The sequence below is a fragment of the Podarcis gaigeae genome (assembly GCF_964106915.1).
Source record: "Podarcis gaigeae genome assembly, chromosome: 8".
In the NCBI taxonomy this organism is placed as follows: Eukaryota; Metazoa; Chordata; class Lepidosauria; order Squamata; family Lacertidae; genus Podarcis; species Podarcis gaigeae.
Window position 1 is genome coordinate 42,827,184 of NC_139684.1, and position 22,399 is coordinate 42,849,582.

At 46.3% G+C, this 22,399-nt stretch overlaps 1 protein-coding gene across 20 annotated transcripts in view; it reads right to left on the reverse strand.

Moving 5' to 3' along the window:
* Positions 1 to 22,399, reverse strand: part of ZFHX3 (zinc finger homeobox 3) — a 402,702-nt gene that overhangs the window by 27,226 nt on the left and 353,077 nt on the right. For all 20 annotated transcript variants that reach the window (XM_083752187.1, XM_083752186.1, XM_083752172.1 and 17 more), the window contains 3 exons: positions 14,841 to 14,954; positions 645 to 775; positions 125 to 325 (listed from right to left, as the gene is read on the reverse strand). In XM_083752187.1, coding sequence (XP_083608313.1) covers positions 125 to 325; positions 645 to 775; positions 14,841 to 14,954 — 446 coding nt within the window. The remainder of the gene's footprint in view (positions 1 to 124; positions 326 to 644; positions 776 to 14,840; positions 14,955 to 22,399) is intronic.

Genomic DNA, 22,399 nt, shown 5'->3' on the forward strand with positions numbered 1-22,399 from the left:
TGGGTTGGTTTTCCAAGAAGTCAGAACCAATTGCTCGCAGGGGCCTTTATTTCCTCCTTGCCTCTTGCCCTCCCTTTCTTTGGCTGAGAGGTGCAGGCTGCCCACCCACAATATAGGGACTCACCGTCAAAATGAGCTTCTCCACACAGTCCGGGGAGACGCTGTGGAGGTGAGTGAGGTGCAGCTGCAGGTGGATCTTGTTGCTGAGCATGTCCTGGCAGAGTGGGCACCGAAGCATTGGCTGGACCGAGTGCTGAGTCATGGCATGGACCCTCAACCGGTTGACATCGGTGTTACTGTACTTGCAATATGGGCACTGATATACCTGGAGGACAAGAAGACATCACAAGCTTTGGCAGAATAAAGCCTTGATAAGGTCAGGCTGCAGGACAGGTGTCTTCCTCCACCTTTTTAACACCTTTTGAAACACACTGCCCATTTCCACAGTAAGAATAATAATAATAAAAAAACAATTTCACTATGAACTGCCTTGTGGGCCCAAGTGGATTTAAAAGTTGAATATAAGGAGGGATGGATGGAAAGGAAGGAAGGAAGGAAGGAAGGAAGGAAGGAAGGAAGGAAGGAAGGAAGGAAGCTGAGCCATTACTTCGCAGAAGCAAGTGCCAGTTGCTCCAGTGCCTCACCTGCTCCAGCTTGGTCTCATCTGATGTTTTAGGCCATTTGGTGACAGGCGACTCAGAGCTTCTCGGAAAGGAGATACGTTTAGAGGATGCTGGGGACTCTGTCAGCTCCTTTTCAGCTGGGGTAACATGTGCTGCAAAAAAAGGGGGGACAGAAACAACTGAATGACTATGTGACACCTCAGCTCTGGAAGAACCTGGAGGAAAGAACGGCATCTATGAATTCCTCACAGATGGCCAAGCCTCCCATTCTGCACTGCTCCTCAGTTCCATTCCTTTACATAAACATGCTCTGAATCTTCATTCTGAATTACTTTTGAAGCTTTGGGCTACAAATCATCATCGTCATCATCATCAACACCATCATCAAAATCGGGTCAGTCCCTGCATGCCAGATATGTGCTACAGTTGTGGAAAACCTGAAACCAGCATGAACTGGATTACCTGAAGATCTCTGAATAAACCTGTATAAGCCCTTAGATCATCTGGGGAAATTCTACTTATGGTACTGCACCCTAGAGAATATCATAGGGCAGTGATCCAAAAAGGGCCATTTGGCCCAGGCTTTCTAGGCACCTTTTTTTACTTGAATCCCCTCAAATTCCTATTTTTGTACTACTGTTTTGTGAGTTTTATATTGCATTTTTGTTCTAATGATATGGTTCGCTGGAGATTTTAAAATTATAAGTGCTTTGTAAATGCTTTTAAATAAATAAAATGTCTCAAAAAATGTCCCTTTCCACTTTGACTAAGAACCATTTTCCTTCCGTGGACCAATGCAGCCAGACTGTGGGTGAGCCCAGCTGAGTCACACATGCTACAACTTTACTCTTCAGTCACCCCTGCATGCTCCATGTCAATAATCACTCTCCAAGCCTGATTCCAGGATAACACTGATGTCCATTAGTGCTTTTGGAATTACTCTGGTGAATGAACACAGGCAGACAACATAGCAAAGCTAAAACTCGACATGGATTTCTAATGCAATTTGAGTCAACAAAGGGAAGGGCATGGCAGACTCCCCATGTAGTTGGGATGGTGGGGGGGGGACACAGGGGGCTTGAGAGGTTCTGACACTCCCACCCACCCAAGACAATCACATCATCTACCTCACATTGCATCAAACATGCACATAACACCAGTGCTCAAAAGCTTGCACCGGCTGCCCACATGCTACTGGGCCAGCTTCAATGTTCTTGTGTCAGTTTACAAGGCCCATAATAACTTGGGCCCAGGATACCCCAGGGACCACCTGATCCCTTATGTTCTCACTCAATCTCTGATGTCTTTGGGGGAGTCACATAGCCCCCCATGGTGTGGATGCATGGGTCATAACCACAAGGAACAATGCATTCATTATTGTGGGTTCAGTTTTGATATCACCATTGAGATCAGACAGGCCCCTTCCCCGTTGAACTTCCAGGACTTATGGAAGACTCCCCCCCCCCCCCCGCAGGCTTGAATTCTTATTTTATATAGTTTTAAACTCCTTTTTAGTTTCCTGTACACTGCTCAGAGAAGACTCTGATTACGCGGTATACAAATGGTTGAAATAAAAAATAAATAACCTCCTGCTGCAATTTAGAGATAGGCATGCAGGCTTTCGTAGATGCCAGGATAAGCTCCCTCACCATTTCCTCTCTCTGTCTCTTTCAAACATAGCAAAACTGGCCAGACTGGTCACAAACCCATAGAAACACCAGAAAGACAGAATGAACACCATTCTGGTGTGTTCCAGGAAATTGATGCTCTTCTCAGAATGCCCGCCTTATGACCTTTGAACTCTGTACCCTGGAGCACATAAATCTGCAGGGCATCTATTATTTAAAAACTACAAGGACAAGCATATTACACCTAGCCCCCCCTGAACACACACATTCAGAACAGTACTTTAATCTGTATCGAATCGACTTCAAACCCATTTCACCCTTAATGGGAGTTATTCATTTTCACTTGAAAGGTAATATATGACAGCTGGATATTTAACATGATGGATTGGCTGCCGATTAACTAAGCGGTTTAACGCTTCTGGCTTTCTCCCCCCCCAGCCCCCCTAAAGATGCAAGAAAGATTCTGATGGGGGAATTTGTTCAAAAGCCACAAAAGAGGACCCTGCACAAAGTTAAATAGGCCTGAAACCAAGGCTCCCAAAGGCACCACTGAGTCACCCCATTGCTCCTCCAACCAGATAAGGGAACTGGGGCTCCTCCACAACTCTGCCAACATTTCACACACACACACACACCACCCCCAAATTAGCCTGACTCCTACTGCCTTAACCACTATCACCATCCCTGTTAGCAAGGGAGGCTGGGTGAAGTCATTTGCAGAAGGAGGAGACCTTTGAGCTAAGGATAGGGGCAATAGAGGAACAAAGGTTACAGGCAGGAATATATCAGGACAATAATTGCATATATACAGAGGTGCACACTATATTTCATTAGACTTCTGATGAGAAGTTATTTCATCAAGTCTACTCAGTCATATAATTCTGCAATCTAGGTTGGTTTTAAAAGATTTACTGATTTTATCTGAGATTTTTTTAAATCAATACTTTAATTATTATTTTTTGCAATTTTAGATGTGTTTTATTGATAATGTTATCAATATTATATTTCTACTATTTATTATATTACAGAGTTTAGTGATTAAGTGATTTGTAAATCTTTCTGAAAGGAAAGAAAGAAATGGGTTATAATGTTTAACCATGTTTCATGTATTTTAATGAAATGCTGTTTGTTAAGGGTATTGGAAAAGCTTTTGGGGTTATGATACAACAAAAAGTGGTCTATGAGCACAATAAATCAATAAATATATGGAAGATCAGAGAGTTTGGGCACAGTAAGCCCAATGCGTTTGTGGTGGATCTAGAAAATTAGAGGAAGCTAGGATGGTGGTGTAAGATGTATGTATAGCTGAACAAGTCTGTGCTCCAAGTTCTGGACAGAAGTAAAGTGCATAAAAGCTGAGACATGGCTGTTGTGACCAAGACAGGAGGTGACCACAGCATGAGCCAGAGTCAGATTTCTCACCAAGAAGACAGAGAAAAAGGGGCACATTTTTGTGATGTTGTAAACTGCCTGCCAACCTAGCAGTTCGAAAGCACCTCCGGGTGCAAGTAGATAAATAGGGACCGCTTACCAGCGGGAAGGTAAACGGCGTTTCCGTGTGCGGCTCTGGCTCGCCAGAGCAGCGATGTCACACTGGCCACGTGACCCGGAAGTGTCTCCGGACAGCGCTGGCCCCTGGCCTCTTGAGTGAGATGGGCGCACAACCCCAGAGTCTGTCAAGACTGGCCCGTACGGGCAGGGGTACCTTTACCTTTTACCTTTAAACTGTGGAACAGACGTGACCTGACAACAGGCTGAAGAGCGAGGAGTCAAAGATCAAGAACATGTCAATGGATATGGAGTGTAGAGGAGGAGAGTGTTTTTGGGGAGTGATGAGAAGTTAGGTTTGGGACAAAATGGGTTAAAGGCAGTGATGAAGCATCAAGCACACTGGAGACACAGGGGGGCCTGGGGTAGAGAGGTAGAGCTGGGTGTTATTAGCCTATGGATGGTACTGAATGGCATAGGATTGTACAAGATCACTCAGGGACTGTGTATAAAGAGAGAATCACAGAGGAACAAGGGAAACCCCATTTGAGGAAGAGAAGAACATTGCCAGGGTCAAGCAGGAAGCAGAGTTTACTTGTAGATAGCAGCAGGGCTGGCATCAGGGACTGGCATGGTCAGGCACCTCCCCAGGGACTCAGAAAGGCCCATTGCTGATCCTGCTGCCAATGAGACACCTGGCCAGCACCCCTGCTGCCATCAAAGGAACCCCTTATTCCTGATGTCAATCTTCACCCACCCACTCATCCCTAGTGGGGAGGGGGACACCATTTTGAGGAACATAGGAGGTTGTTTTATACCAAGTCAGACTAATGGCCCATCTAACTCAGTTCTGTCTATTGAGATTGACAGTGGCTCTCCAGGGTTTTATGCTGTGAACCTTCCCAGCAGTACCTGGTGACAATGGTGGGGATTAAACCTGTGACCTTCCTACATGCAAAACATGTGTGCCCCTCCTAAGCTACAGTCCTTGCCCACTGTGACTGCTTGTGGTTCTCATTCATTCACCTCATCCCCCTATTCTCTCTACAGATGCTTACCCAGCAGTGGCAGTACAGACTGTGGGAGCTGAGCCAGGTCTTGAATCCATAATATTATGGGGGTACTCACTATATTAGATTCCCCAATGCCCAATGTTGAATCCAGGCATCACATATTGGGGAATTTAAACATGTCAGCTGCCTGCTGCAACACAGAGCTAAATGCTGTCAACATTGGGTAAATGTGTCTGTAGAGAGGAGGGGGCAAGCAGAGTTACTTTTCAGTTGCGGTTCCCTATATGCGGAAAGCTCTCCTTCGTGAGGGGACTTACCTTTTCCCCACTCTACTGATGGGCTGAGATTATGTTGTTTTGTTACTTGTGTGCTGCCAAAGCTTCCTGTGGCTTTTGTGGGGAGGGGGGCATTGTGTGTGTATTTATTTTAATTAATTGCAGCTGTTTTTCTGTATGAATTTGTTAATCAGATAATATAATTATGTTTAGAAACATAAACATAAACCCTGGGGTAACAAGCAACTAACGAGTCTACATAATATTAAATGGCAACAACAGGGTGCATCCAATGCTAGTACTACTCTGAGGAGACCCACTGAAGTGAATGAACATGACTATCTAAGGTTCATTCATTTCAATGCGTCTGATTTGAGCAGGACTAGCCCTGGATACAACCTAATAGCAACAACAGCAGACAGCCTGCAGACACACTATGAAGAGACTCTAATGCAGGCATGGCCAAACTTGGCCCTCCAGATGTTCTGGGACTACAATTCCCATCATCTGTGACCACCAGTCCTGTTAGCTAGGGATGATGGGAGCTGTAGTCCAAAAACATCTAGCAGTTCGAAAGCACCCCTAAGTGCAAGTAGATAAATAGGTACCGCTTTATAGCGGGAAGGTAAACGGCGTTTCTGTGTGCTGCGTTGGTGCTGGCTCGCCAGAGCAGCTTTGTCACGCTGGCCACGTGACCCGGAAGTGTCTGCGGACAGCGCTGGCTCCCGGCCTCTTAAGTGAGATAAGCGCACAACCCTAGAGTCGGACACGACTGGCCTGTACGGGCAGGGGTACCTTTACCTTTACTTTAGAAGAGATACCATAGTGGAGAGTTCTGATTTTATCACTGCAGGAGATGAAGTCTTGAGGGTGGGACACTGCAAATCAGATCTTATCAAAAGATAAAGAAGAGGCATTGAGAATTCTTAGAGTTGGTGTGGATCATGGAACCAGGAATATGGTAGACAAGAAAGAGGAGAGGGTGGACTTATAATGCTGGCCGGTTCCTCAGAGGTATTCAGCTGTGTGAGAGCATGAATGGATATTCAACTGTTTTCTTTTCCATTGAACGGAGATCATCTTTAGGCCAGGTGTTCCTAGCATCTCTGAGGAAAGACTCTGGCCAATATTTATCTATATATGGGTTGTTAGATATTTATCGAAGATGACTATAAAAACATAGAAAATGAGGGCATTGCTAGTTATGTGGGGTACCCCAGTACATTGGAACTACCTGGAGAAAAATCCTTTCCTTGTGTTTTATAAACTTGGTGTGGCCAAATGTAGCCAGTGCTCTAGATCAGTGTTTCCCAACCTTGTGCCTCCAGATGTTTTTGGCCTACAACTCCCATCATCCCTGACCACTGGTCTTGCTAGCTAGGGATGATGGGAGTTGTAGGCCAAAAACATCTGGAGGCACAAGGTTGGGAAACACTGCTCTAGATTAAAAGCAACAGCTCCTGAAGTCACTCACTACCTCTAGGAGCTCGAGCCTTTAAACCTTCACAATCTGTCACTGACCTCAACAGGCCCATGAAAACAAGAACTTAGCAAGCGTTCCTTCCGTTTCTAATGGGACTTCTTGATAAAGTACTGGGACACAGGTTGATCTTCTCTAGAAAGAAATCTTTAGACCCGGCCAATATGATCAGCTATCGCCCAGTCGCAAATCTTCCATTCTTGGGCGAGGTGATTGAGCGAGTGGTTGCTGAACAACTCCAGGCACGCCTGGAAGAAGCGGACCATTTGGATCCCTTCCACTTGGGATTCAGGCTTCATCATGGGATTGAAACTGCCTTGGTCTCACTGGTCGATCATCTCCGGGAGTGGGCTAGGGACAAAGGTGAGATCTGTTTCCTAGTTCTGCTGGATTTTGATACTGAATGCCGTGTCGGAACCAGTGGCTTTCCCCATGCCCAGAATTGATGACATTTTGACCCGAGTGAGGAAGGGAAAGATTTTTACCAAACTCGACCTGAGGGGGGGCGTATAACCTGATACGGATGAGGAAGGGGGATGAATGGAAAACCACCATGTTCACACCTTTAGGGGCTTTTGAGTATCTCGTTATGCCCTTCGGTCTACAAGGAGGCTCAGCCTGTTTTCAATCATTCATGAACCACGTCTTGGGACCTTTGCTTTACAAGAATTGCGTGGCCTTCTTAGATGACGTGTTGGTATATTCAGAGAACGAGGAGCAGCATGTAAGGGACGTCCGGGAAGTACTGGGCAAGCTGCAAGCAAACCAGCTGTGGGTGAAACTGGAGAAGTGTCAGTTTCATACCAAGGAGGTGGAATTCCTGGGGTACCGCTTGTCAGACAAGGGATTGGCCATGGATCCCGGCAAGGTTCAGGCGGTACTGGAATGGAAGACCCCGAAAATGAAGAAGGACGTGCAAAGGTTCCTAGGGTTTGGAAACTTCTATCGGAAGTTCATCAAGAACTTTGCCCACTTGACGGCTCCCATCACTGATTGTCTCAGCAGCAAGAAGAAATTTGTTTGGACGGCAGAGGCGCAGCGAGCGTTCGAAGAGCTAAAGAAAGCATTTGCGTCTGAAGAACAGCTCCTGCATGTGGATCTACAAAAACCGATGAGAGTAGAAACTGATGCATCAGACCGGGCGGTAGGGGCGGTGCTTCTGCAGCCGGGGAAGAGTGAGTCGGAGTGGAGACCGTGTGCCTTCTTCTCGCGAAAGCTGAATAAATCCGAGAGGAACTACACCGTGTATGACCAAGAACTACTCGCCATTCATGAAGCGTTCCGGAGATGGCGGCACTTACTAATTGGTGCACAGCACAAAGTCCAAGTGTGCACTGAAAAAAAGATTCTAGAGTATTGGAGAACGGCACGAGTACTCAACCAATGACAAGTGAGATGGGCCCAGGAGTTCTCCAAATTCCACTTTGAAATTTGTTACGTGCCAGGCCCAGAAAACGTCAGGGCGGACGCTCTCTCCCGTAAACCAGAATATTTGGAGGGGGAGGGAGCGCCAGAAGAGAGACACATCATCCCAGAGGACTACTGGGTGTGTGGGGCGGCATTGGTGGGGCAAAGAGAACTGGTAGAGGGGACTGAGAATGATGAATACGCCCAGGATAAGCTCAGAGGACTCCGGAGGGAGGGAGAAAACCCAGGAGGTTTTGAGGAAAGGAACGGGGCATTGTATTACAAAGGGGCACTGTATATACCCGAAGGAGAATTGAGGGGGAGGGTACTCAAACAGTTGCACGACAGCCCCACAGTGGGGCACTTCGGGCAACACAAAACCATGTGGTTGGTGACCAGGGAGTTTTGGTGGCCCAAGGTGCGGGAAGATGTACGGGAGTATGTAAGAGGGTGTGACCGATGCCAGCGAGCAAAAGGGGAGAGGCGGGCACCGGCGGGGTTATTGGAACCACTACCCATACCAGAACGACCATGGGAGGCAGTATCCATAGATTTTATGACGGATCTACCCAAATCCAAGGGAAAAACAGCTATCATGGTTGTAGTGGACCTGTTAACCAAGATGTGCCACTTTGTGGCATGCTCACATGTGGTCACGGCAGAAGAGACAGCCAAATTGTTTGTAGAACACATTTTTAGGTTGCATGGCGCCCCCTTGAGGGTGGTCTCAGACCGAGGGAAACAATTTACGTCCAGGTTCTGGAGGAAGCTCATGAGCTTACTGCACGTAGAGGTTAATTTTTCGACTGCCCGACACCCTGAAACCAACGGGCAGGCGGAAAGAGCAAACGGTATCCTCCAACAATACTTGAGGTGTTATGTCAATGACAGAGAAAATGATTGGGTAGAAAAGTTGGCTCTAGCAGAATTTGCCTACAATAATGTGGAGAATGTGTCCACAGGGATGAGTCCCTTTTTGGCCACCTATGGGTGTCATCCCAGGGCATTTCCAGAGGAAGGAGGGGAAAGATGGAGCGTCCTGGCAGCAGAACATTTTGTAGAAGAGATGGAAGCGATCCATCGTCAGCTCCAACTCAACCTAGAAAGGGCCAAAGAAGAATACAAGAAGCAGGCAGACAGGAACAGAAGGGAAGGTGAAACCATAAGGGTGGGGGACCAGGTGTGGCTGTCAACCCAAGGGTTGCCGTTCAAAGGGGGTTGTAAGAAATTGAGACCCAAAAGATTGGGACCATTTGAGGTCATACAACAGGTCAATCCAGTGGCGTTCAAACTCAGGTTACCGAACCACATGAAACTACACCCAGTATTCCACAGGTCATTGCTGTCACCGTACGGGGGGGACGTGAAGGGGTGTTCACACAGGGACCAGTCATAGAAGAAAGGGAACGCAACAGCCATGTGGCGGAAATCATTGACTCCAGGTGGAAGGGTAATCAGGTGGAGTATTTGGTAGGGGAACCAGAGTCAGAAAACACCTGGGTAACTGCAGAGGAAGTCAATGACGAGGTTTTAATAGAAACGTTCTATCAACGGTTCCTAAGGAAACCTCAGTCTGTAACGAGGTTCCGGAGGGAACATTTTGGCACCACCGACGAGGAAGAGGAGTTCGAAGGGTTCCCAGAATCGGAGCTGGAAGAAGGAGTAGACTCCGATGAGGAGGAGTACTCGGGGACAAGGGACAGCAACCGGTGGAGGGAAGTGTTCGAGACTTCGGAAGATGAGGGAGGTTCTTTCAGGGGTTTTGCATCCTCACCGCCCATGGAGGAAGGGACGGGAGGGGGTGAAGGGGGCCCTGGAGGGGAGGTGGATGTCAGGGAACTGCCATCGGAAGGGCAGGTGGTGGAAGGGCTCACGGAGGCTAGGAGAGACTCAGCAGCAGAGGAGGGAACCAGCAGGGGGAGAGAAGGAGCTCCTAGGGAAAGTGAGTCGGAGGGATGGCTCAGGGACACTTCCAGCGAAAACAGTGGGGAAGTTTCAGGACCTCCTATAGGGACACCCACCCCTCGCCGGAAACTGTCGCGCCAAGAATCCAGAAGACGCGTTTCCGTTAAGGAGCTTTTATGTTGGAAGAGATTCCGCAAACGCCCACTGTCGGATTCTGCCAGCGATTGAGGGAGTCATGCTTAAGGGGCTCCGCTATAGACAGAGCTTTGATAATCAGGCCAAACTCTGAGGGACTAAGCTTTTACGCACAAGCAGCTCATCATCCCATCACAGATACCATTGACCATAACATCCTTCTGGACTGTCTAGAGGGGCTGGGAGCTGGGGGCACTCTTATACAGTGGTTCCGCTCCTCCCTCCTAGGCCGTGGTGGGGGGGATGAGTGTTCAGACCCCTGGGCTCTCACTTGTGGGGTGCCTCAGGGTTCTGTCCTCTCCCCCATGCTTTTCAACATCTACATGCAGCCGCTGGGAGAGATCATCAGGGGGTTTGGGCTGGGTGTTCATCAGTATGCGGATGATACCCAGCTCTACGTCTCTTTCAAATCAGAACCAGTGAAGGCGGTGAAGGTCCTGTGTGAGTGTCTGAAGGCGGTTGGAGGAAGGATGGCAGCTAACAGATTGAGGGTGAATCCTGACAAGACAGAAGTACTGTTTTTGGGGACAGGAGGAGGGCAGGTGTGGAGGACTCCTTGGTCCTGAATGGGGCAACTGTGCCCCTGAAGGACCAGGTGCGCAGCCTGGGAGTCATTTTGGACTCACAGCTGTCCATGGAGGCACAGGTCAATTCTGTGTCCAGGGCAGCTGTTTACCAGCTCCATCTGGTACGCAGGCTGAGACCCTATCTGCCTGCGGACTGTCTTGGCAGAGTGGTGCATGTTCTAGTTTTCTCTCACTTGGATTACTGAAATGCGCTATATGTGGGGCTACCTTTGAAGGTGACCCGAAAACTACAACTAATCCAGAATGCAGCAGCTAGACTGGTGACTGGGAGTGGCCACCGAGACCACATAACACCGGTCTTGAAAGATCTACATTGGCTCCCAGTACGTTTCCGAGGACAATTCAAAGGGTTGGTGCTGACCTTTAAAACCCTAAACGGCCTCGGTCCTGTATACCTGAAGGAGCGTCTCCACCCCCATCGTTCAGCCCGGACACTGAGATCCAGCACCGAGGGCCTTCTGGCGGTTCCCTCATTGCAAGAAGTAAGGTTACAGGGAACCAGATAGAGGGCCTTCTCGGTAGTGGCGCCCACCCTGTGGAACACCCTCCCTTCAGATGTGAAGGAAATAAGTAGCTATCCTATCTTTAAAAGACATCTGAAGGAAAGTTTTTAATATTTAATGCTGTATTGTTTTTAATACTTGACTGGGAGCCGCCCAGAGTGGCTGGGGAAACTCAGCCAGATGGGCGGGGTATAAATAAATAAATAAATAAATAAATAATAATAATAATAATAATAATTATTATTATTATTATTATTAAACAATTTCCAGGGTCATTTCATTGTATTGGCATGAGTATAGCCTTCACTTTAAGGCTTTAAGCCTCCCGGAGTGGCTGGGGAAACCTCTCTCTCTCTTTTGAGTTAACTGGTAGGACTCTGGTCCCCAAAATTGACTTTGCAGCTGAAACAGCCTTGCTGTGACTAGACTGGCACCATCTCCAAAGGAATAAGTGTTGCTCTCTCACCTTTTGAAGTGAACTATGAATCCCTCACCTAAGAAATAGCTCACTGCAAGAGACAGTTTACTACCAAAAAAGTCTTCCTACTGCTTCAAATTTTCAACACTGAAGAAAGTGTCTCCTTCCATCCATGAGCTGTGAAAAGCAGCATAGAGGTGAAGCTCAAAGAGCCCAGCCCAGGGTAGGAGGACTGAGGAGGATGGACTCTACCTGACTAAAGACAGTTGCCTCTCCCCTGCCCCCAGTCATCAGTTTCTCTGAGCTAAAGCACCATTGACAGCCCCTTCATCTAAACTTCCATCTACTAATCCAGCAGCATAATGGAGGAGCCAATTAAATGATTATTAATTCATGCTGCTTTCCGTAAAGCTGGGTTCTCATCTCTCTGCATTCCGTAAACCAACTCGCCACCTGCCCCAGAAATTTACAGCAGGACTCACTGACGTTTGCTCTCTCCATTGATCATACCAGCTCAGCAGCCAGCCGGCATCCCTGAAGCCCAGGTCTCCAACCAGGTAGGTCCTTCTGCTCCACCATGTGGCAATGCTGCACCTCAGGTGGCGGATGGCATGACATGGGGACATGGGGTGGGCCTGCTTTGAAGACACCCTTCCTGGTTAAGCTGGAACCATGGAAAAGGCACTACACAGGGTGTAGTTTGGTCACTTGGACTCCTTGATGGAGGCCTTGTGATGAATGTTAAGCAGAAATGAGACTCAAGAGCTGCTGGTGCTGTTATGTGGGCCATGTTCACACCAGTGGACCATTGGGGTGATTTGCACAGCACCCTGAGGCTATATTGTGCCCCCTAAGACAGGCACAGCCAATGAACCCACAAAGGCAGGAGAGGAAAACAGCCCAAGCAAGGCACCTCAAAAAAGGGCTGGTGGAAATTCAAGCATACTAAGAAGTCTTGGAAACAGATGCCAGAGAGTGATTCAGCTATGGAAACAAGAAGGAGTTATTGTGCCTCACCAACTTCCATAAAGAAATGTAGACAAAGTGGGACAATCATCCTTCCTGAAAACAGAGGTCCAAGAGTAGCCACTAGTTTAGCATGAGGGATGTGCTGGGCCCCAACAGCCCCTAAGGGAGGATAAGCAGCAAGTTGCAGACTTGTTAAAAACAGGAAGATAAAAATAATTAATAAACACTTCCTCTAGCTAATAAAGCTGCCTCCCCACTTTAATGCTGACCATGCTTTTGGCAAGGAGTAGGAGCTGGTATGCAGCACTTTGGGAAAGAGATATTGACTGGAGAGGAGCAGAATCATGGTGGGTCCAGTGCATCTTCAATTACCTAGACAATGGCATTGGCAGTTTACCAATAATACAAAATATGCAACCAGTAGACTAATGTTCAGAATTATCCTAGTAAGCTGGAAAATGAGGCTAAAATGTAAATTCAACTAAGAGTTCTACAAAAGGCCCACAAAAAGCTGGCGAGGAAGTAATCTACAACTAGGCTACAGTGTCTTCTGAAAGGAAGAGAGTTATGAATCAGGAGCCAGAAAGAAGAAGAACATAGCCAAAGTAGAGAATTTTAAAAGCAGGAAGATGTTACCCACCTTTTCCAAATATCTAAAGAGATGCCAGAATGCTGCATGACTGGGAGGTGGACTGGAGCCATATTGGCTCTGTTCCACTTCTGATTCAATGGATTGGGGGATAAAGAGAGCTGTACCTCATGTCTTTCACAGAGGATACAGAGTGGGCAGGAAGAAATCATCAGCAACCCAAACCTATGGGCTTTAACAGACAAAGCTCCTCATGCCCTTCCCAGGCAACACTAATAAATTCGGTTTGTCCCTCATGCTCAGGCACTGAGAAGGAACAGTAGGTACAGATTCCAGGCACAGCTCACCCCAGGCCTCCCCATCACAGTATCCAGGGCATTTGATGAGACTTGGTTAAACATGACTTCCTGTGAAAATCAGGGGAAAGTTCAGTCAGGATGGCCTTGGCCTGGTTTTTTTGGGGGGAGGGAATTGGGTCCCCCCCTTTCCCTACTTTTGCAATTAGAAAGGCAGTGGGCCTGTAGGAATTATTCATAAACAGCAAGAGCTGTGCAGTAGCCATTTATGTTAAACATGTCAAACCCAATTGCAATCATGCCTGCCAGCTCTTACTCCATAAACACACTTTTCTGCAACAATTTCCCAGCCCTTGGCAGCCCATTAATACCTCCCCTAATAGCAATCTGCCATGGGTGCGAATTACGGATGCTCTGTTGCACTGATTGCTGCGTTAGGTGAGCCCTGCCGATCTCTAAAAATGGGGAGCACTTAAAAGCTCTCTGAGCTGGTCTGCCACAACTACTGCTTACTTAATTCATTATCCCTTCCTGTTGTGAAGGCTGAGGGTGAGCTCCAGTGCTGCCAAACACATGAAATGTTTCTGGACCAAGATTTTCTTTTGTCTTTTTAATCATTTAGTGACTTTGTGCATCACAGTTGTAAACTATTCACAAATCTTTTAACTTCCTACATAAAATGCCATACCACACCCCTTAGGAAAGCAGCAGTATCTGCTCTGGGACTAATTTGTCCAGACTAGAAGGAACAACACTTTCACCTTTGAAAGGCTCACTGTCTCCTTGTTTGAAAACAAAGTCTAAGAAATCTTTTTTCTTTCTGATACAACCCCTGCTTATCAAGTAAATCTTATTTCAAGGACTGAGAAAATTTTGACAGCTATTATGACTTGAGATGGTCTTCTGCTGCTGGACAAATACAGACCCAAACTGTAGAGTATGGACTGATGCACCAGGCCAGCACAAGAAAAATTATTCGTAGGATTGGCTGGATAAAGGGTCAGACCTCTCTTTGTCTCTTCTGTCTCTGAATCAGCTCCATACAGAACTGGCCCAAGGATTTCTCTTGCCATAGTCTTCTGGTTCGTAGGAGGTAAACATCCACCTCAACTGTTCAGAGTGTTTCACATTCAGGCTTAGGCAATTTTAGAATTTGCTCTAGATTTTGCATCATTTCACAAAAATCCTTTCATCTTCAAAGTTCACTTGTCTTTTTTTTTTTTAAAGAAACAGAGCAAGTTCACTCTATATAACACCTCTTTCCTAATATAAATATGTACTGCTGCTCTTACAAAACGGGATCAACAAGGGGATACAAAATGCAGACTGACTGGGGATATTCTGACTGAGAAAATGATTAAGACAAATTTGAGAACAGCCTCCAAACCCACTGTAGGAAAACTTTCACTTGAGCAAAATGTGTGAGAGAGAACCAGAGCTCGGCTTCCATTGACTATCACTCACCGGCCGCCCACTTGCCCTCATCCTTTTCAACAGCAGTCTCTGCATCTTTAACAGGCTCTTCTGGATCGGCAGCTGCCTCACTAGGAGGCCCTTCTGCATCTTCAATCAACTCCTCTGAAATGGGAGAAGAAAAAGAAGGAAAAGAAAGAGGTAAAAACTGCACTTGACACCTGCAGCAATGTTGCCTTAAGTCACTTCTTCTACCTTCCCACATTTGCTCCTACAATGGACTCTGGGTTGTTTCCCATCTCATTTGGGAATCCTCAGGTGCAGCCCCAATACATGCTCCCTTTATCTCCAAGTCACAGCAGAAACTGAGTGGCTGAAATGGGACCCAAAGGGGGTCCTGGTGGAGAAGCTTTGGCAATTGCATGGCAGGGAGGCATGCAGTAGGTGCTATAGGAGCAACAGAAATTGTGGCCACTGCTTCTTACAAGCAGTGTTAGAAACTCAGATATATAACCTAATTGCCAAATGGCACCTTAAACCTAGGTTACGGTCACCACAACGGTATGTCTAGGCACCATTTCCCCCCCAATGGGATTTATTATTACACTCTGTTGCTTACCTGCTTAAGAAAGCTGGAGAGGCCAGCTAGATGGAGATGTCAAGTCACCAACCTGGAATCCAGAGATCTCCACGTGCTCACGATTGAACCCACACCAGACACAAAACACACCTGGCACCTGGCTAATTTCTAACACAGCTTACAAGCTCACTGGATACAAAGCTCAGGCTAGGAGTCTGTGGATTCAATTTACATCTATTTCCCTGGATAATCCCCTAAATCTCCTGGGAAGAGCTTTAGTTTGGCCTCCAAATTTATTTACCGTATTTCATTTGCATGCCACCTACACAACCAAATGCTCTGGATGGTTTGCAAACATTGAAAAACAGAATACAATCCACAATTTTTCCCAATAAAACAGTAAACCCAAAATAAAGTAAGTCAACAATAAACAAAAACAACCCCCCAAAAACCAACAAACTATGACTATAAATACAAATGAATGAACATACACAGGAGCTAAACCAATTTAAAACTGTCAAGGGAATGTGCCTATTGTGGTTAAGTGTCCTGAGAGAAAAAGGTCTTTTCACCAGGCACCTAGCAGGGGTGCCAAAAGAGCCTCTCTAGGCAGCCCATTCCATAACTGGGGCTGCACCAACAAGGACCAGTCCCTAGCAACTACACAGATCACTTCATTAGGCAGGGAAACCTGGAATCTCAGGGTCCATGCAGGTATATACAGGAGGGGGCGATCCTTGAAGTAACCTGGCCCCAAGCCATTTGTAGATTTAAAACAGTGGTGGATAACATTTTTTTTTAGCCTGGGGGATGTGTATGGTTCTGGGGAACTTTCCAGGGGCCACATGCCAGTGATGGGCAGTGCTAGAAGCAGAAGTGGATGGAGAGGAGAATGCCATTTTCACCTTTGTATAGTAGGCTAATTTCTACGCAGACTCACACAACCCTCTATCCTCTATGCAGCTAAGATAGGGGCTCTGTCTGAGTTCAAGGACATATTCCAGCCAGGTAAAAACACTGCTGACAGGGCTGGTATGCAGCTGAAGGGAGGACAGAATCGGACTAGAGATTAGAAGGCAGGTAGAAAGCTCTGAAAACTGACAACCCATGCTAGTTACTGACCAAGGCTGTGGAGGGGAAGGTGACAAAGCTAACTTTCACCGTGTTAGAAAGCAACCTGAATAAACCATCAGCCAATCAGCTCACAAGCATCTGGAAGCAAACAGGTAGTCATCATCAGTCAGTGTACATCTGATAATTCCACTTGGCTCTTCAGTCCAACCAACCTAGTCAAGCAGATAAAATGGGTGTGATGTGTACCTTGGGGTCTGGCCATCAGCAACACTTTTGAAATGGCCCCACATGGCGGTCAGTCTGCACCCATTGGGGTGTCAGGTCTCAAACCTGCCTTGAAATCACACAGTATCCCCAAAGCCCTGTCCTCTGGGTCCTAGGTTTGGACAGTCTGTTTGGACTGAATAGTAAGAGTAAGACATCCCATCTGTGCATGAAGCAGTAAAGTAAACAGAACACCCAGGAAAGATAGTCACACCTGTTCTTTAGCACTAGGTAGCCATCAAAAACATTGTACCACACACACAGCACAACATCAGGGGCCAAACTGCTTTGTATTGATATCACAAACTTTTGTGGGGTGGGGGAGTTCTATCAAAACACTGAAGTATAAGTTGCCAAGTTCCTAAAAAGAGGAAGCTGCAGCAGTACTGTCCTTTCTCGTGCCATTCACTGTCTGCACTTTGTGACCCTCACGTGAGCACTCAGCAAAATTTGTGTGTGCCTCAAGGATCCAATAGGCAGTGAAGCAACTAGTGATGTAAGCCCCGAGAATTTAAGATTGGCCTCCTGGCAGGAGAAGAATCTCCTTCCTCGCTTTATCAGCAGAGAAAGCATAAAGCTAGTTGGAATGCAGAACACACTGATTGTGCATCTTCTATGGAAAGGAGAGGAGGAGATGTAGTAATGCTTAGCACGTCTATAAAATGCTTGAGTGTTCAAAATACTTCATTGGCATATGGGCCAAGCCTGGAGCAGCTCCATGGCTTTGAATAAACCTTCCTCTAAAGAGATTCGCCCACTTATGAGGTAGACTAGGTTGAGGGACACCCAGTGATCTTTGTGACCAAATGGTTATTTGAACCCCTTGTGCTCTAGGGAGCATCCAACACACTAACCACTGTACCACACTGCACTGCTGGAGGAAGGACATTCATGCCCTTACTTGCTCTTATTTAAACAAGCTTATGGAGGCTGAACTGGTGGTGAAGCCTGGAGGAACAATTTCCAGCTGCAGATGCTTTTACTAATTGGGTGGGGTAATAATAATAATAATAATAATTACTGTTGAGACTGGTGGCTGTTTAATCTAGGGACTACTGGCTCCATTTGAGCTTCACCTTTAAGCAAGAAGAAAATGTGGGCCTCCTGAGCTGTCTTTCTCCTCCAGCCAAATGTTGGAAAAAGCTCCTCAAAGGAAGAAAATGCCCACCAAGGCCCTTCTGGCCCAGCCATGCTGAAGGTCCCCTGCAGTCCCAGCAGCCACCTAGAGGTGTCACCCTCTCCAAAGCAAGCAAAGGATGGCTGGCCAGCCGGCTGGCTGCTAAGTTGCGACTGGACTGTCTGGGCTCCCCTCCGAAGCATGTGGAAATAATATACGTCTTCCAGCAAACTGTCTGGTTCAGAGGAAATAAAATAGGACATTCATAAGCAGTTACACCATCTGTCTTTATACCATCATCATCAACAACAAGGGGGAAAATAGCTCTTTAAAATGGATGAAAGACCAGGCTGACAGTAACCAGGAAAATGTGAGCTATGAATACCAATAAAGGTAGAAAAATGATTAAAAAACAAGGATACACACTGCAAATTTCTCTCCTCCGCTCTGCTGCCTTGTTTTATTGGCTAGCCCTGCAAAGGAGATACTGTCTCTCAAGAACCAACCTGCAAATGGGGGCAGGGGGCGTTAGGAGGAGGACAACACTGGTTATAACAGCAGAAGAAGCCCATTATTTGGGGTGGGAAGGGAAGGGTAGGGAAGCAGCTCAGCACTGACCTCAAGCACTCAAGAGCCCTTCTTTCTAGGATTTCCTAAAAACATTAAACAGTGGCAGCAGTGCCTTTCATGTGTAGCGGGAGAGATGCCCCTCTGCCTCCTGCCAGGGTTCCAGTGCAATTTCTTTAGGGGAAATTCTTTTTTTAAAAGCAGCTACAAATAGAGCATTAGGCATAGGCAACTACAGGGTGGTGATGGATGACCACTGTGGCTGGGGACAGAGAATGGAAGACAGAGTGTCACTAGTCTAGTCCCGACCTTTCCAACATAAAGTGAGCACACACACAGACACATACCATTCTCCTAGAGCTGAGGTCCTTCCCCTAGACCACACTGAGAACTCTCCCAACAAAAGAAAGAATAGCCCATGTGGTAAAGCTCCCACCTTCAATCCTCGGGCTCAGCTCATGCTTCAGCAGCAGAACCCAGAGTCTTTACCCCCTCCCCTTGTAGGCACCTCACCCAGGTTTCTTTTTCCAAATAAGCATTCCAAGGAGGCCACCAGCATTGAAAGGGAAGGGTAGGCATCACATGGAGAGGGACTAATTCTGCTAGCTAGCAAAATGAGCCTAAGTCTCACAAGTTATCCTTAGGCCCTTACTGTAATGCCTTATCCCAGCCCCAAGTTACCAATGAAACACTTTTATTTGGCCAGGAAGGACAAAACCCCACAGACCTCTGAGGGGCAAGCAAAGGGTGAGCAAAGCTCTTGCAAAGTGTGCTGGGTCCCACATGGATGCCACAGGGCCTGTCTCTTCTGCTCCTACAAACCTGGCAGACAGGCTATGACTTCCTGAGACAGGATATGTTCCTATGTCCCAAGCAAGGTCTGATCAGTGTGAACCAAAAAGGACAGATTGCAGGGAGTTGTCTGGTAGAGACCAGCCAGGCGCCTCCCCAGACAACTGATGCACTTGCTGACCCCCCTGAATCATTGCTTAGCTGTGGGACTTGGAAATCCAAATAATTTCATGCTTGTCCTGCTCAAAGTTCTCCACAAAGGAAGGCTCAAGTCAGAGGGGTTTTTTTTGCCTCTGGTGAAACAAATGTTGTAGACAAACCCTATTTCTCAAGAGGAGGCATCTCCTCCTGGCCCTTGGTGAAGTGCACAGAATTTCCAATCTAAGCTTAGTCAAGAAAATGGGCCTCAGCCCCCACCTCCAATCAAAGGACAAAAGGCCCCACGACTCCTGCTCCTTCACACATCCTGACGGACAGCCTTAAAGCCTTGCATGGACAATCCACCCACTTCCATCTGGAAAACAGCCAGGCGAACAGAGCCTTTCCCCCCTCTCCATTCCCTTAACAAAATGACAGCCCCCTCGTCCAAACACTTCAAGGGCTTGCAGGGTCTGGGGTGGAAAAGGACAACGAGAAAGGAGGGAAGTAGAGCATGTTTGCCTCCCCACTCCCACCCGTTCCAGTAGACTCAAGAGCCGAGAAACATTAGCTGTCACGAACCACAATCAAATCGGGTTTGAAATATTTAGCAGTGGCTTGGAAAATGCGATGGTGCAGTTCTGACAGGCGAGATGGGCACAGACACCCATTTTCCATTATAATGGAAATATCCAGCCTGTTCTGAATATGTATAACCCAGAAAAATGTATTGATTTTTCATTCAGCATAAAAAAAAATTGAAATACCCTGCAGCTGTCAAAAGCCTTTTGTTAAAAGCTCATCTTCCTGGAATGAGGTTTACCAGAAACAAGTTTTAATTGTACACAGGCTGCTTCTTTGAAACACAGAAGGATAACCCACCCACCCCCACCCACCCCGTTAGCAAGAAAAATTCCTACTATGTCACCCCCCACTCCGCTGCCTCAACAAGAGACTGCTCCCATCATTGGACAGTAATAAGCAGGCTGCAGCCCTGGCATAAGGGTGTGTTGAATTTTTCAACTTTTAACTTCCAAAAATAAGGAGTGCTAAAAAGTTGCAACATGACTTGGGAATTCAAAATATAATTTGGTTAAACTAATATAATTTAATTTTACTTGGTAAGTAAAATGTGTGTAAAACGGCACAGAAATCGTTTTAAAAGAATGCCAAGTGCTTGCAGTTATATTACATATTAATATTCTTATTCTTATTTATTGTTATTTCACAATACCTGACATATTCAGAAGATAAAATTAAAATCTTTTGGTTTTCCAAAAACAGTTTATGTGCTTCCTTATCAAATGTAGACGTACGAAGCTAGGACTTACCACTGGACAATATTTTTGTCTAATCACAAAAATATAAGCAGATTTGAATTTCTCACCCCAAAACATATTTTCAAGACCCCTCACTGAAGAAATTTGCAAAAATTAGGTTTCACCCTCTAAAATGACACTGTCAGAAACAGGAATGACACTGGGAACCTCCCTGAGGAGAGCAGCAGTAGAGACAAATAGCTTGAGACTGCCAGGTCATTGGCCCAGATATGCACACACATACAAACACACACCCATCTTCAAAGAAACCCTAGCGCCAACTACTTCTGAGTGCACCTTGTCTGAAAAAGGCTGGATAGAAATGAAATGTCAGATATAAATACAGAAACTGGACAAGTCAACAAAGACGACTCTGAGCTGTGGTTTCATTTATTCCCGCAAAATAAATCAGCACTGAAGATGCTGTTTGCTCCAGGCTCTAACCTAGAGGACAGATGGAAGCCTTTCCTGTTAACAGTCAGGAAGGAGGGACAGTCCAAGAGTTATTCCAAGTTCTGAACAAATGGCCTATACTCTTTAAGCGGAGAAGATCAGCAGCTTCATTCAGACCAGGACTCCCTGAACATTGCTTCCAGCCAGACCCACTTCACACATGGCATTTCCTCAGCACGGAAGTCATCTCTGTCATGTTCAAAGTGGGGTACACTTTCTTTGTGAAAGTTGCTCAATCACGTTTTCTGCATTATCAGTTTTATTGCCACCAAAATCGACAGTAGTGCACCTTGTGCTGTACAAATGGGCCCCTGCTTCAAAGGGGGCATGGGCCAAACAAGAAAAAGAAATGCAGGGATAGTGGTGCGTATTTGCAGCAAAGTGCTGATTATCTCTGTCAAGAAAACAGTGTCAGGTAGAAGGCAGGTAACACCAAGCCAGTCCTTACTTGCCAGATTGTCAGATTCACATACCAGGTGGTCAGACCTGCCTGGATCTTGCACAGGGCAGGAGACAAGAACTCTGCACCCATCTGGAGCAGCTGACACCACAGCACCCCTCCTCCTTACTCTGAACTCCTAGGCCGGCCATCTAGAAGTCATCTCATCTCACAGACTGGCTACAATACCACCAATTGAACAACATCTTCAAGGTAGATAAAAAAAATGGTTTTGTGATAGATAAGAGAAAGGTCTATTAAAAAATAAAGACAAATTACTTTCCAAAATGTACAGACTATTGCTAGACTGGGAAGCGAAAGAAGAAGTAAAATAAGTTATGGTGCGGTGGGCAAAGGACTTTGGATATAACATACAGGTGGTGGAATGGGAAAATTTATGGAGAAGGGAACTGAAATTTACAGCTTGTTTTACTATAAAAGAAAACTTTATGAAGATGCTATACAGATGGTACATCACCCCCAGCAAATTGGCCAAAATGTACAAAATCAACTCAAATTTATGCTGGAGGTGTAGAGAGCTAGAGGGAATAATGTACCACATGTGGTGGGGTTGTAAAAAAATTAAGAGTTTTTGGGATTATTATTTTTTAACTGTTTAAAATAACGTTTATCAAAAAACCTGAAGCCTTCCTCTTAGGCATTATGGCATCAGACATCCCAAGAGAGAAAAGGAGGATTTTTTTGTACGCGACAACGGCAGCAAGGATGCTGATTGCCAAGGGGTGGAAAGGAGATAAAATTCCATCAAAAGAGGAATGGCAAGTTAAACTGCTTGAATATATGGAACTAGCGATTATGACGGAAAAGATCAGGGATAGATCGACCCAAAAGTTTAAAAAGGAATGG